The 16,141-nt window shown below is 34.6% G+C and overlaps 1 protein-coding gene across 2 annotated transcripts in view; it reads left to right on the plus strand.

Annotated features, from left to right (window-relative positions):
- Positions 1 to 16,141, plus strand: part of ANTXR2 (ANTXR cell adhesion molecule 2) — a 163,546-nt gene that overhangs the window by 18,773 nt on the left and 128,632 nt on the right. For both annotated transcript variants that reach the window (XM_004280165.4, XM_049709391.1), the window contains 3 exons: positions 46 to 153; positions 287 to 355; positions 1,143 to 1,223. In XM_004280165.4, the coding sequence (XP_004280213.2) occupies positions 46 to 153; positions 287 to 355; positions 1,143 to 1,223 (258 nt within the window). The remainder of the gene's footprint in view (positions 1 to 45; positions 154 to 286; positions 356 to 1,142; positions 1,224 to 16,141) is intronic.

Here is a 16,141-nt window from a genome sequence, read left to right on the forward strand (position 1 = left end):
AGTTAAGATTAACTTATGAGTTGGACAATTATTCTTCATTTTCAGGCAAATGAACAAATTGAGAAAGCAGGAGGCTTAAAAACCTCCAGTATCATAATTGCTCTGACAGATGGGAAGTTGGATGGTCTGGTGCCATCATATGCAGAGAAAGAGGTGAGTATTGAACTGAAACTGTTCTTTACACCCCAGTGTACTTTGCTGTATGTCTCTGCATGTATTAGCCTGACATTTGAATAATTCACCTCTCTGTCTTCCTCTCTCTGTCCCTCTCTCATTCTCTCAACAGGCAAAAATATCCAGGTCCCTTGGGGCTAGAGTTTATTGTGTTGGTGTCCTTGACTTTGAACAAGCTCAAGTAAGTCCAGCAGATCTGCAGCCTTTAATCTAAATCACATAACTGTCTTAAGGAGAGTTTATCAGATTTTTTTCACTGATGACTTATTATGACTCAAATCAGTCATTAAAGATTTTCTATAAAAATGGCCCCATGTCTTGAGCTCTGGGTTAATAATGTCTGAATTTGACAGGCTTCATTACCTAAGCAAGCTGAAGACAAAGCTCTAATTTTCTTGAACATTTATTCCATTTGAAGGAACTAATATTGGAAAAGCTGTTGGGTTAAAACAATATGCATACTCCTCTTCTTTAACTCAACTGACAAGATTATCATGACAAGTCTTGTTCAAATGTTTTAGTTTGAAAACTCAACTCAGGAGTTCAGGGATTTGGGAAGTCTGTGTAGGAGAAATCTTTAATAATTTTCCCTAAAGAACCAATTTTTTTTCATGAATCTTTGAGGGTTTATGTATTAAATTTATTTCCCACTCACAAAATGATTTTACATTTAAATATTTGGTTGAGTGTGACTGCGACTCCTGTGTCTCATGACATTTACAGCTAGTAGAACTCTGAGCTGTTTGGAAATTGAAACTTGATGCCAGTGTAAAGGGGCTGTGCCTGATCTCAGTTTATTTTTTTGTGATGCATTTAGAGTAACACTAGTCCCATCACCTTCAGTTCCTGACAGTGAATTAATCCTCTGGTGTAATTTTTCAGGTGAATGTAATTGACATGTAATGAAGTGTATAAAATGTTGTATGTCTCAACCACCTCTCAATTAAAATTTCCTCCTTTTTCTAAAGCTCGAAAGAATTGCTGATTCTAAGGAACAAGTTTTCCCTGTCAAAGGTGGATTTCAAGCTCTTAAAGGAATAATTAATTCTGTGAGTATTTCTCTGGGGTCAGGAAAGGCTCGTAATTTTAGATATATTTTAAACTATAGGAAGTAATCTTGATATACAGTTCAGTGGGTCATTATCTTGAAGAAAGAAGTTAAGAAGGAAGTTTGTTGGGTATTGCAAATGCAGGGAAATTGTAAAAGATCTGGATTTTGTTTGTTAAGTGAGATTTGGTATTAATTCTTGCAAATTGAGCTCTGTGAGCCTGGGTTTGTGATTCCAAGTTTAAGATTTTCATAAGCAGTCTCAGAGCACGCTTTGAGCATGGAGTTCCTCACTGTCTTGATATCTTGAAAGTTTTATGGGCTTTATAGAAGAGTAAAATAAAAATTTGGATTGGAATGTGTGATTGCTTCCTCCTCCAAATATGGTATTTCTTAGCTATCAGTCAGGCAACTCGAACGGGTGGCAGAGTATTTGACTGCGATTGTTGTTCTTTCCATTTTAATGATTAATAGTTTCACTGGAGCTCATAATATTTCTGTTTGGAATTCAGTTGAGCTGCCTCTGGTGATCATTAGAATCCGGGCCATCCTAAACAGGGTATGGGGAAGTGGAGTGATGAAATGCAAAGCAAAACTCCTGGGCTTTCACAGCTGAGGTTTATGTTTCGTTTTACTGCCTTTTGCTAGAAGCACCAGGAGCAGTTGCTATTAAATATTTATGATATTTTGGTAAACAACATCCTAAAATAGAAGTATTAGAATTATTAGAATTAAAAACCTAGAATTAGAATATATTCTCTAAGCCAAAGCTTTTTCTTTAATCTTTGGGTATTTCTTGAAGGAAAAAAAATCTCAGGTTTTTTCTGACATTTGGTTCTGGAATTTAAAACTTGTTTTTAAAAATCATGTTTTTCAGAAACAGTGAGATTTATTGAATTTGCTTTTGGTAGTATGTAGACTTTTTTCCTCTTAATAAATGGATCTTTTCAGGAAAAACATACAATTTGATTCTAAAACATATCAGTACGACTAGTGGACAGGCCAAATATAAGTGCAGAATGGAACAGAGATTCAATTATTTTAGGAGTTTACATATGTGTTTAGTTTCAGGAAAAAAATTCAGTGTAAAAAAGTAATAAATACTTTTGTAGGTGGATTCTAGGTACATACTCTACAACTGTGATTTGTTTTACAATATAGGAAAATGTATTGACAATGCAAAAGGGAGGATAATTTGACCCTGTAAAAAACAAATCAGTGTATTGTATTTTAAATAGAATTTTATTGTACTTGGGAATTTGTAATTATTTTTATATTTATACTGGGAAGGAGAAAAGACCTCTGTGGGTTTTCCCCTTTGCAATTTTTTTTTTCTCTATATAAAAGGATTAATTCAAAATTCTCCAGGTGACTAACTGGCTTTTGAAAACTCTCTTTTTGTGGGTTATGACTACAAATATCTCCTTCAAAGAATTAGTAGTTGACTACTGGAGGAGATAAAGTTGTTATTGTTTTATTATATTTATTTGTTCAATTTCACTTTTTAAATTTGTATAAGAAAACTTTAGACTGGAATTTCGAACTACAGTGTTTCTCGCCTGAAGTTCTTGATGGACTTTAGCTCAAGTATGTTATGTCGAAAGATTTAGCATGAACTTAGACAAATTTTCGTTATTTTAGCTACACATTATGAACAAAGCCTCTTGAATTTCATCTGGAGGGGGCTGATGGGTATAGCTATCATCTCATTATAGTTAAACTGCAGCTATTTTGTCACAAAAGGAGTTATAAGTGATCCTGAGCGAAGCCAGACTCTGGAGAAACCCTAGCAGTAACTTGGGAGAGTAGGCAGGTAGACAAATGGAGCATTACAATCAAAGTTGATCTCACTAATGGTTGAGATTTCTATCAACATGATAATAGCTTGGGATTTCTGCCCACTTTGTAGAAATTTAAGGCACTAAATCAAGCACTTTATCTCTCTTCAAGGCAGAGATTGTACCCCCTCTGGTAATATACAAAAGCTGTACTTCTGCCTCAAATTTGAATTACCCTTTATATTTACAAAGTACCATCATATCTTTAAAAATTATATATGGTATTTAAACACATATAGTGTATTTCAGGGTAAGAGCTGAGAGAAGAGACTCTCTCTCTGTTCTTTATGGTTTACCAAACTAATGGGTAACATGGTACTGTGGAATGTATTTACACAAAGCTAAGCAAATGGAAGAAATCAGAAAATTTAAATCTTTCAGATGTTTGGTACTCTGAAGGCAAAATATTTGCTAAATTGATTGATAATTTATTTTTCCTGCTAGAAGTTATTTAAATACATCTGGCCTTATTAATTGTCAGTGCATTAATTTCCCTGAAGTTAATCTTTAATTGAGAAAAAGTGATAACATGGTTTTCTTGTTTTCTTTGTCCTCCCTTCCCCTGCCCACTAAAATCCAGTGACCTAGATGGTCTGGTCCCCTTATTGTAAAAGACATCACATTTTGTTAAGGCATAGTTTGTTTAGAATCAACTTTTTAATCAGCAAGGATAAGAGTTTAATTTTGGAGCCTTTCTTCATTATAGTTTTTTGGAAAAAGAAGAAACACTATAGTAGTTCTAACTTTTATAACTTCAAAACAAGGGACTCTAAAAGGCCTTTGTTATGAAAATATTAACAACTTAATACCTTTTCTAAAATTTATTTGATTCGGAAAATCATTTTAATGCTCTATTTTATTTGGAGGGAAATGTATCATTTCAAAATTTTTAGATTTCTATCCCGGCAAACATGATACGTACATAACATTTTTTTGTACTATTGGTTTAACCTCTACTCTTAATTAGCATATATGAGGGTTTAGAATTCATTATCTCAAGGAGGTACTGGTGAAAACCTTTTCCTCTTTTTTACCCTCCTTTTCCCATTGTATAATGTATTCTTTCATTTCCTCATTTATTGAGCTCTTACTATGTTAGGGCATGGTATTAAGCTTGGAAGAGGGGACACAAACTTATATAAGACAAATTCTTTATTCTAAAGGGGCTGGAAAATGACGATTCGAGGTTTGGAATATGGTGGCGCCCTGCGAGAATTACAAAGTGTGGGAATTTGGAAAAGGGAAATTGCAGTGAGTCACCCTATGTGATAAAAAGGAATCCTGTCATGCAGTTTGTGTTAAAATACCAATATGGCTAGAGTAACGTTGGCAGAGAGGTGGAATGAGTTTGGTTATGTGAAGTCATGGGAGGCTTTTTGTGGTGGGATCTGAACTGTGCTCTGACAATTGGAGTAGATTTAATTAGAAACAAGGAACACAGAACTTCAGAAACAGCCTGGGCTGAATGGCTAAGGCACAGGAGGGTTTGGCTTGGATGGTGGAATGATATGGGGGATAAACATTGGTAGGTAGGTTGGATCCAGATTATGGAGACCCTCAAATGTCTGAGTGGTGAAATGGCTCTTTTTGCACAAGTAGTTGAGGAACCATGGAAGATTAATTTAGAGCATGAAATTTATAACAGTGAAAGTTCAGGTAGAATATGCTTATGGTAATGTATGGGATGATTTGAAAGATGAAAAGCTGTGTTATGTCTCTTTCAATAGTGCTTGTGAAACATGGTGAAAGGAAACCTAACATAGTGAAGACGATATGAGATTGGAAAATACGAAGACCTGAGTGTGGGTTCCAACTCTGCCACTGCCTAGCCATGTGACCTTGTGTACCTCCTATAGTGTAATCTCTCTGAGTTTTAAAATTCTCATCAGTCAAATGAGGATAATGATATCTATATCAGTGAATCGTTTTGTGAATTAAATTAGATAATGATTAAGAAGGATCTAACTCAGAGGGGCTGACTTTAAAACATGTGGTAGGAAACTACGAATGGCTGGAAGCTAGGACCATGTAGGATGGCATTATTGATCCTTCTGTAGGGTAGTCCACTGAGAGAGATGGCCAACATTCTAAATGATCAATGACTTAGGTCTAAAGAGGGGTGGTATTGATATGTGCAAGGATCAAATCTAGCAAGTGGGTCGTAACAACAAGGATTTCTAGATGGTGTAGCTGCGCAAAGTCAAGTATCTGGCTGTGCCCTAGTTCCGAATTCTCAGGGCATAGGTCTAGGACCCAGCCGACAACTGGAAAAGAAGATTCAGAATTCCCATGGCAAAAGCTATGTAGAATTTCAGAATCCTCCATTCAGAAAAAAGAGCCACAATTCTTGTGGGGGATCTTGTGGTGCTAAGTAGTGATTCAAAGTAGAAATGTTACTTTGTTAAGGGGAAACCACAGGCCCAATGGACTATAGTTCCTTAGGGCTAATTTCAGGCACTGGGATTCTAGGTCTTTCACAATAAAACTAGGTCAAGGACTGCAAGGGAAGCAATTAATAAATTCTCTGCCCTGGTCAGAATTATGTCAGGAACAGGGTGGGGCTGAACCTCTAGGTATGAAACTGTTTGATCTTTCTGAGCCAGGCTCTGAAGCGTCTGGCAAATATTAGCTGGCAAATGCTAGTTGTTGTTGTTAAAATTGTGATGGCTGTGAAAACTGGAAATAAAAAGGTAAATGTGGGAAGCTTTAAAAAATTAATAGAACCTGGGAGCTCACTGGATATAGGATAAAAAGGACAGAGAGGGCAGTCAAGTGTAACTTGGGCCTTCCAACCCTGATAATATGAGTATCTAGAAGCATTGAAAGTGAACGCTGTTTTCACAGAGGGGTCGGAGTGTTAGAGGACAAAGTGGAATTGGGCAGGAGGGCAGGGAGAGAAGGTGAATTGGGCCTGGGAAGAAATCCCGGTGGGGGATGTCCCTGAGGGAAGTGGAGATCCAGGGAAATGTTCAAATCAGAAAACTGCAGAATTGAGTCATTCTTCCTCCTCTTGTTCTTTCTCCTCTCCCTTGCCCACCAACACAAGGATATAATTCTGTTTTCCACAGATCTTAGAATTGTTAAACAATTATATTTGGTTTCTTGGAAAGGTGATTGTAGAACTTTTATTAGAAAATAAAATTGTCTTCAAACTAGGATAGGTCAGACTAACCTGTGAGTACCATGTGGTTTCTAGTGCAGTGTTTCATAAGGCAGTGCTGTGTAAGAGAACATTAAAAATAAAACAAAACCACGATTAGTGAATAACAGGGAAAGAATAAAAATCAAAGTGATGTGGAAAAGCCCCTCCTTTTTTTCTAAAAACAAGACCATGAGATGTTTTACTCTTTCCAATTATTTCCATAATTTGTTTTTGATAGCACACCTCAAAAATATTAAGCATAAGAGATAAATCAGTTGTGAAGCTGTTTTTATAAATAACCCTGATCCAAAAGAATTAAGAACACTGCATCCTAGGGGATGGCAGCAAAGTTCCTAAGTGCCTAATGGGGAAGTAAAGGAGCCTAAATAGGAAAGGAATGAGCACTCACACGTGTAGGAAATTTAAATAAAACTGTAATAGATTGTTTACTTTTTTACTGAAAAAAGTAAAATATACATTTAAAAAAGTAACTTCATTCATAGTGCTGGAAATATAAGCTTCATTTGACCTTTGGAGCCAAGTTGTTTTTCTCAGTAATACCTATTGTTGTTATTATTATTTTTAAAAAGTATCTAAGAAAGGTGTCTATGTTTTAATGGAATGAGAAGACATTGTAGAATCATTTTCTCTACAGGAAAATCATTTTCATAGAAGAGGGTACCTAATAAACATTCTGATAAGACTTTAGCTTAAATGCTTTTAGCAGGTTCTGCTATGAATGTTGACTGCTTAGTTGTGGAAATGTCTATTTATAAAATTATGGTTTAATGAAAAACCTAAAGTCTGAGCTAACTATAAAGATATATTCACAGGAAAAAAAAAGTCAAACTGGTACAACTTACTCAAAATTGGAAATCAGTTTCTAGGACTCCTTTTTAAAAGGACGGGCTGTAGCATGAGGCTCACCGTGCATCAGATTCTTCTGGGCTTCCGTTTATCTGAGGATCTTTAGTACTGAATATAGATAAGGTGTCTCCTTATAACATCTTTCACATTAATGGTTAGGAAGGTTGGGACCATATTTCCCACCTCCTCCTTTTTTTGCCTAATACAGTGTTGGGTTAGTAGTTATTGCCTAATTCATATTTATCAATGAATGAATAAATAAAACCCATGCTTCTTGAAAATATTTTTATATTTTTAAAATATAATTATGGTGTGTTTAAGCATTAAAAAAATCAACTCCTTTTTTCTGCCAGGAAATACTTTATTTTGAATTGACTTCTGATTCCATATTATTTTGACTTTATCCTCTTATTTATATTCCACTGTATTAAGACTTTTGGTTACAAGTGACAAAAAGCAAGTTCATACTAGCTTAAGGGGAAAAAAAAAAAAAAGAGAGGTGTGGGCTTATCTAACTAACTGGGTGGTCCAGAGGAGGAAATTGCCTCAGGTACAGTTAGATCCAGGGAACCAGTCCATGTTCTTAAGGTCTCTCTTTGTAAGTTTTGCCTATGATTCTATTTGCCTCATTCTCTCCTTGTTCCCATGAGTGGCTGTTGAAAGTAATTGCCAAGTGTTTCAGCTTACATGGGCCTCAATTAGCAAGCCCATTGGAAAGAGAGAGCTGTTGTCTCTGGGCATCAGTATATTCTGTCCCAGTTAAGGACTCTGATTGACTCAGTTGAGTCAAGTGCTTATTCCTCTAACAATTACATAGTTAACAAACATATTTGGACCAGCCTGAGTAACATGCCCACCCCTGTGATGAAAGATTGGGAGCAAGGTAGAGAGGGCTAATGATTGACAGCCTCACCAGGACCACATGGAGTAGAGAACAGTTTTCCCAATAGAAAGGGAACACTTCATAGATGTGTAAGGATGAAAAAATGTTCTGGGTAGGGAAGAAAAATCAATAGTATTACAGTCCACTGTATTAAAATACATTTAAAATATTTTTGACATATTCTAATAAGGCACTCCATTCCTTCTAAATTCCAATTAACTAAAAAATACAAATAGAAAATTTGCTTTAAAATAGTCATTTAATTTACTGAAATTTTATAATCTTGACATCCTTTGTCCAATGGTCTATTTGCATTTGCATGATAATTTTACTTAATAATAACATTATTCTTTCCTTCTTTCTTTAGTTGGGATTGTAGTATAAGGAAATCAAATCCATTTTGGAAAAATAATTACAGTTTTTTTGTGATATTTTGTGAGAAAACTAAAGTGGTGGCATTAGGTTACATAGCGAAAATTAAGTGCCAAATGTTTGCTTCTTAACATTAATTTTGGGCTACAAAAGAAGATGACCTTTAGAGGCTCACTTGTTTTTGAAAGCAAATTCAGTTGAGTAGAAGGACATTAAAAAGGGGGATAAAATGGTTAAGATTTATGATTAAATGTACCATCAGTGTAAATTATGATGCGTAAATGCGTAATTTCTCAGTTATATCTCATTTTCCCTCCTGAAATAATAATTCCTAATTTATTTGGAAGCATATTTTTGAACTTACTGTGTTCAAGACACTTTTCTGATGTTGGGTTACAGAGATGGATATGGTACCCTTGACTTTTCTGAGCTTACAAGTTTTAGGGATATGTGTTTGTAAAGTCAATAGAACTGATAAAGCTTTTTTTTTTTTTTTTTTTTCTATTCTTGTTGCATAGGGAAATAGTTTATTTGCCACTCTGGATTTCTGAAAAATCAAATAGAACAAGTATAGACTTATCATGCTTGTCAGGTCTATTTCATGTTTTATTTAATGAAACAAGGGAGTGGGTAAAGAGGACTAATATGAAATAATATATGCATCAAAATGAAAAACATGTTGGGACTCAATTTCTTTAGATTCTGAACAAATAGTACATTTATTATTACTTTACCCCATAATTTCAGTGCACTTTTTATGGAAAGTCTATTTATCCTTTAGGAAAGCATTAAATGATTATTCTTAGTTTGTACTGAACAAAAGAAAGGAAAAAAATCAGAGACATATAAACTTTTGTTTCATATCACAATCCACTTTGGGGCGTATTTCTATGGTATAGTGAGAAAGGAAGACCTGCTATTATGATTTGTTATGAAAACCCAACTTAAGAACTTAAGAACTTAAATGTCGTTTCGCTATTTTCTTTCCCAATTTGTGATATGGGCATAATTTCACCAACAGTATAATCAGAACTACTCATCTGTTATGTTTGGAACAGAGAGGAGTAAAAGGCAATGATTATAACTTACATTCTTCCCTAGATTTATTAGAGTAAAAGTTTGTTTAGAATTTGTCACTTGTGCTTATACTACTCACTTACTTGCAAAGGGAAAGAAAATCCATATTTAGAAATGGGTCAGTGCAGAGCATGCTGTATTGAGCAACTGGCATTTTGGAGCTCCAAGCATTTAAAAGAAACAAACACAACCAAAACACATAACTACAAATTGCAATTGTTTTTCATTGACGTATTACCTCTTAGAGAAAAATATATTTGGTAGGAATGTTTCACACCTAGAGAGAAAATAAAATCATATCTGAATGTTGAAAGGTAAAAAAGCAAACAAGAAAAGATTGTGAGAAACATCTTTCCAGTTGTTTTAGCTGCTTATTTTATGCACATGTGTGGCTAATTACTAAAGCTTCATTTTAGGGAGATCTTTTTTGGGGAACTAATGCTGTGCAGTGATTTTTCCTTATGAGATTTAAACTTGGAATGCTTCATATTTGGGATGAACTCCTGTAGTGCTTAAGCTTCTCAGTGAGTCAGAAAAAAAGTAGCTTGTGTTTTTAGACCTTATTATTATTCTTACTGATATTTTCTGACATGCTGTATGTCATGGAAATTAGCAGTTTCTATTTGTTAGGATACACTGAAGGTATTTGTAAATTATCTGTAACGTTCTGTTGTACATTATGTTGTATACTCAAAGTCAGTGTAGAAAATTATTGCCAGAATGAATATTTTGAATTTTGAATAAGGTTAAAAATGTTGGAGATGTTTGGGTAGCATATTGAATTTAAGTGTGAAGAAATAATCTGTGTTTTGGGGAAAATTTTTTTTATTTAGAATTGACCTTAAAAAAGAAGGTCACATTCATTCAATGGGACTTAATATCCTTTTGCTCTTTCACATATACTATCCAGAATCAGCCCTCTTTTTAAAAGAAGATGCATATCTTAAATTTGTTTCTTTTCATGTTGTTTTTATTGTTTCTTTTTCTCTTTGTTAAAAAAAAATGTATTTTTGCATTTGGCTCAATGCCTTATGAGCGCCATTGATTACCAAAATTTGAACTATACAAATAAGTTTTCCTTTCATTGTGTGTGACCAAAGATGTGACTTGATTGACTCAAGTAGCCCCTCATTAAGCTCTGTAATTTTAAATATACTTAACTGTTCATTGTTACATACCCCATTTATTTGTCTTATAGCCAAAATGCTTGTGCTTTTTATTAGAAAGTTTTACATTTACTCTTCTATTAATTCAATAAATATTAATTGAGAAGCTGCTATTTATAACATTGTGTTATATACCTTTTATATTAGGTTGGTTTTAAATATGAAGTATTATTATTCATTATAAAAGTTTTTACATAGTTTCTTCTGGAATGGGCTCTATTTTCCAAATACAGTATCCTTACCATCACCATTTAGAAATTGCAAAAAATATAGATTTTTAAAATCTGTCTTGGTTTATACTAGTTGTAGGAAGTGGGTTTTTGTTTGTTTGTTTCATTTAAACTGGATGCTTGATCTTCAAATCATAAGACCTAGATATTGCTCCCAAATTCAACATGAACTTCCAAGACACTGTAGGTCCTAAGTAATATTTTACTTCAACCCGCCCCCATCTTAACTAATTCCATGCTAAATTTTATCTTGGATATAGCCCAACTATAATTCTCCACTAATTAATCCCATTTTATCTTCAATGCCAGAAGAAAAAGGCCACAGCTATATTCATTGTATGCATTTTTTAGGGCCATGATATGGCTTTTACTACTCCCTACATGTTCCATATTTGTCATTATAGCATGTCCCTTATGTAAACATGTTCAGGAACTTACAAGATCTCAATATGGTTTCATATGTATCTTACAAGATACTCAAAATATCGTTGTTTCATATGTATCTTAAAATATCTAAGAAAGAAGAAATCAAGTCTGATGCTATATGGTTGTTTCTGCTATAGATGTTTCTATGATTAACACTGTCACTTCACCTGGTTATTATTCAGTCCTTATAAAGATCCGATCCTAACCCTATAGTCAAGCAGGATAAGAAATTGCTTCGTGGCCACTGGGATTCTTGGAAGAGTGTGTCTCTGACTTAGCAGCGGTTCTCACACAGCCACAAATCTTGCCAGATCTGGCTCCAAAGTGCATATCTGCCCTTTGTTGCTCTGTATGCAAATTGGGCCTTTAGTGAAATCCTGCAGCCTGACCACATGCACTAGATGCAGACTCAATCCAAATTAATTTGGAATATGCCTGGAATATCCAGGGTGAAACACCATTCTGATACTCCAAGTCGAACTTCTGGAAAGGGACAGCACAATGGAATCTACTTTCATCTCCTGCCAAACATCTGTATCTCAGAGAGGCCAGCAGGCAGAGCTGACTCCTAAGGCTGCATCTCGTCTTTCCACTAACCAAAACTAACCCAGAGGGGGCCATTACCAACCTTATCTTATCCTACCCCACTCCCTTGACAAGTAGAGAAATTCATGTTTACGGAGTTCACCAAACTATTGAGAGTATTCTGATGATCTAAATTATACAGAGAACGTATCGAAATTGTATACAAGTTAGAAACAACAGAAAATAAATAGCTATAATTTGTAAGGATGAATGCTATTGTTCCGCCTGCAGTTTTATCCCAAGCAACTCAGAAGAGGGGAAATACTTGGATTTTCACTTTCTTATGACATGTATTCAAGACAAATACATTTTAAATAGGACAGAAAGTTTTGATAATGAGAAACGACAGTGACTGTTATAGGGATTAAATATATAAAACCATCTTTAGGCATTTAATTCACAGTTTGGGACAACAAGCTGGAATGTAGACATTTTACACAAAGTAACAGAATTTAGAATTCTATATATTTCAGCATCTTTTCTATTATAGATTTTTATTGGTTTATGAACACAGGTCTTGCAGATGGTCTTGTGTATACCATCAGCTGCTCTGCCTAGACCTCTCCCTCCTGGAAGTTCACACTTTTATCTCCTACCCAACCTGTGCCCTGTGGGTGTAAATGTAGGCTGAAAACGTTTAAAGACCCTGTGGTTCACAAATACTGGAGGGAAAGAGACTAAGAAAAAGAGTAACAGAGGGACAGACATGTAGGCAGACCTTGTTTTCCAATGTTGGCATCCCATTTTAGAAAATGTTTTCCCTCATGCTGCTTGCGTTTCTTGCTTTTCTAATGTTTATGTTGCCTGCATTTCCATGTATAGGGATTTTCATGGCTTAACAAAATATCCTCCTGAGGCTATAATCCTGTCCAGGTTGTTCGAAGGGTCATGCATTCACATGTTGACATTCATATATTAGTATGAATACGTTCATGACATGAGAACAGCTATGTTGAAGTAGAATATTTGGGGAGATAGGGCAAACGTGGATCATGACTGTGATTAGAAAAAGAGTGTCTCTGTGTGTCTAGCAACCCAGGTGAGACAATGAGAGGGGAGGGACAAAGACTCATTTAGTCTGTATCAAAAATTTGCTGCTCCACATCAAGAAAAAACAGAGAAAAACCAAACCAAACCAAACAAAATCACCAAACTTCTGCCTTCTGGCTCTGAATGTGCCTTTCTGTTTCCAGGACTCAGGCAAATTCTAGAGTTTTAGAACTATAAAACCTAAATACCACTGACATCATTACTTTTATGGAAAAAAAAAATCTGTCCTGGGCTTTCCTGGTGGCGCAGTGGTTGAGAGTCCGCCTGCCGATGCAGGGGACATGGGTTTGCGCCCCGGTCAGGGAGGATCCCACATGCCGCAGAGCGGCTGGGCCTGTGAGCCATGGCCGCTGAGCCTGTGCGTCCGGAGCCTGTGCTCCGCAACGGGAGAGGCCACGACAGTGAGATGACACATATAAAAAGTAATTTCAAATGGATTATACAGATTTGTATATAAGAGCTAAAATCAGAAATGTCTAAAAGAAAACTTAGGGAAAAATCTGTCCTAAGATCAAATAACAAATTAATTTTTCTAAGCACCGTTTGATTTTAGTTTCCAAGTGCTTGTTGTGTTCTTATACCAGTATTAGGACCTCTGGTATAGCTTGTTGTTCTGGTAGCCTGGCTTGTCTTTTAGCTTCTGGATGATGCTGAGAAGTAAAAAGTACAAGTGTTTTATCTGTACAAAACCAAATTTGAGAAAGAAAGCAGTAATAAAGTAAGACAATAGAGAAAAATAAATACATAAAAAGAGAGAGGCCCCTAACCATTTGGGTATCCCATATATTACTAACTCATAGGATGATCTACAATTTGAATTTATTCACAGTCAGTGGTGTTGGGAACTTTAAAACAAACCTGTAAAACCCCCATAAATAAAGGTGAAAGCTTAGTGACATAATTTTGAAGATAAGAAATAAGTCTGATTTTAGATTGTTTTTGATAGTATAAAAGGTGTCCAGGCAAAACAAGCAGGTGAATTTCACTAGTTTGTTGGATATTAGGTTTTGTAATGGGTAGACCATTTATCACAAGTCTGGAGGGTGGCAGAGGGCACTGGTTAGAGGAATGGGCTTTGGACTCAATCAAACCTGGGGAGATCTGGCTCTGCTATTTAAAAGCTAATTGTTCTAGGACAATTTTTAAAAATCTCTCTTAAGTTCCAATTTTCTCATCTGTAAAATGGGGATAAAAATAGTATGCATTCTTAAGACTTGGAAGGATTAATTGAAGAAATTTATATAAAGTGCTTAGCACAGTTCCTAGAACATAATTAGCACCCAACAAATGGTAATTATTATTATTGTTAGAAATTCTTTTGAATTTTTGACTGCTGCTGGTTGTACTGAATTTACAAAGTTTGACTTTTTTCATCCGTATTAACATTTGAGGATTTAAAAGTAGGGATTAGGTAATAATGTACATATTTTTTTCATTTATAAATATTCCTTAATACTAATATTATTTTTTAAGTGAACAGATGCTTCAGTAGTATACTTTTTTCATGGTGATCATCAATTTCTTTGCCAATTTATATATATATATATATATATAATATATAAATGGACTCCAAAGTCTCAAATGATGCAATTTTGCATCTAGTGTGTTGATGACTTAGAGAACCCTGGTTTTATTAATAGCATTTGGTTTGCCTTTAAATTCGTTCTATGGTGCTATTAGCTCTCTTGATGTCAACTAAGGCCGAACTTTATTGGAAACTATTTTCTGTTTCTGTTGAGACTTAATGAAGGCAGATGGCAACACATATTTGAAGAAACATCCTTACAAGGTCCTCTGTTGTACAGGTGATGAAAGTGCAGAGTATGAAAAATAATGCATCAATTATCATAGATGGGACACCTGATCCAATGTTCAGTCAATCAATAACAGTATTTAAGTTGGTAAAAATTAACTAGTGTTTAAAAGTAGTTGTCCCATCTGTCAGTTGTCATTTAGTGATGACAATTTTAATGTAATAGGTCCAGGTTGAGGTCTTGAGCATTTGAACTTGTGCAATTACTTGGCGAGACTAGATTATGAAGTGCTTTGTATTTATGGAAGTGCTTGTTTAAAAATTTAATGTAAACTATTTGCATATGAATATTAAATCACAGCAACTTCTAGTTGTTCTTTTCTTAAAATAGCAACATGGTAAACTCTAGATAGAAAAACCAAATTTAGAGCAAATTTTATTTTCTAAAATGCATACACTTTCTTCTCTCATTTCTTTCCCCACCACATTTTCTTGCTCTCTATTTATCATGTGAAGATGGTTTTGGTGAACTTAGTTTCAAATTACGGGTCTTTGGATTTCCAACCTTTACAATTTTTTGAAAGGCTAGATGCTTTTTCACATAAATTAACTTTATTTTGCTTTATCTTGGTCTTTTTATGATTGTTGATTTGCTTTCTAGATAGACGTATTTAATATTCTCATTAATTCAATTAATGAGAATGCATTCAATACATTCAATCTGTATTCTCTAAGCATTTTTGTTGTTGTTGTACTGTGTGTACAAAGCAATGTGCTAGTCTTGGAAGGCTAGCACAGTATAATATGATCCCATTTCTATGCTCAGAGTTTGTCTTCTAATAGAGGAGGTGATTCAACACTCAATAAGATCCTAAGAAATAAAAAAAATCGAAATAAACTTTAGAGAAAGGTAGTAGTGTTCTGAGGGGGATTCATCTAGATTTTGTCAGATGGTGATGCCAGTTTAATGACTCATGGTCTAAACTGCTTGTTTTTCAATGAATGTGTTACCTGAATCACTTTTTCATTCAATAATATCATTTCTATAGAACTCATTTTGTTAAAATAATTATGAATATTAAACTAATGTAAGGGTATTCTTATATATAAATGTATATTACACAAGTTACTGCAAGATGTAACCAACCTTTAGTTATTCTTAATCTCTGTTTAATGTAATTTAATTTAATTAATCTCAGACTTGAATAGAACATAAATTTCTAAATTATCCTGAACTTATTCTTGAAAACCAAAATACTTTACAGGGGATAAACAGGGTCTGACTTCAGAACAGTAGACCATCAATGGACCTTGAAGGTGTTTATTCTCCAGTCTTAAGGAGAGATCCATTAGAATTGATCATTTGATCTTGCTATTAGAACTACCATTTTAGAAATGTTATGATGAAACACATCAAATCAAAAGAGGAAGTCAACACAAACTTTGTCTTAACAGTTTGAGATCTGATTTAATTATGGCCAATATTTTTAGGAGAAAGAAAACCAACATAATTTCAGAAATTCACACAGG

This window comes from Orcinus orca, chromosome 4 (genome assembly GCF_937001465.1).
Source record: "Orcinus orca chromosome 4, mOrcOrc1.1, whole genome shotgun sequence".
NCBI classification, from domain to species: domain Eukaryota; kingdom Metazoa; phylum Chordata; class Mammalia; order Artiodactyla; family Delphinidae; genus Orcinus; species Orcinus orca.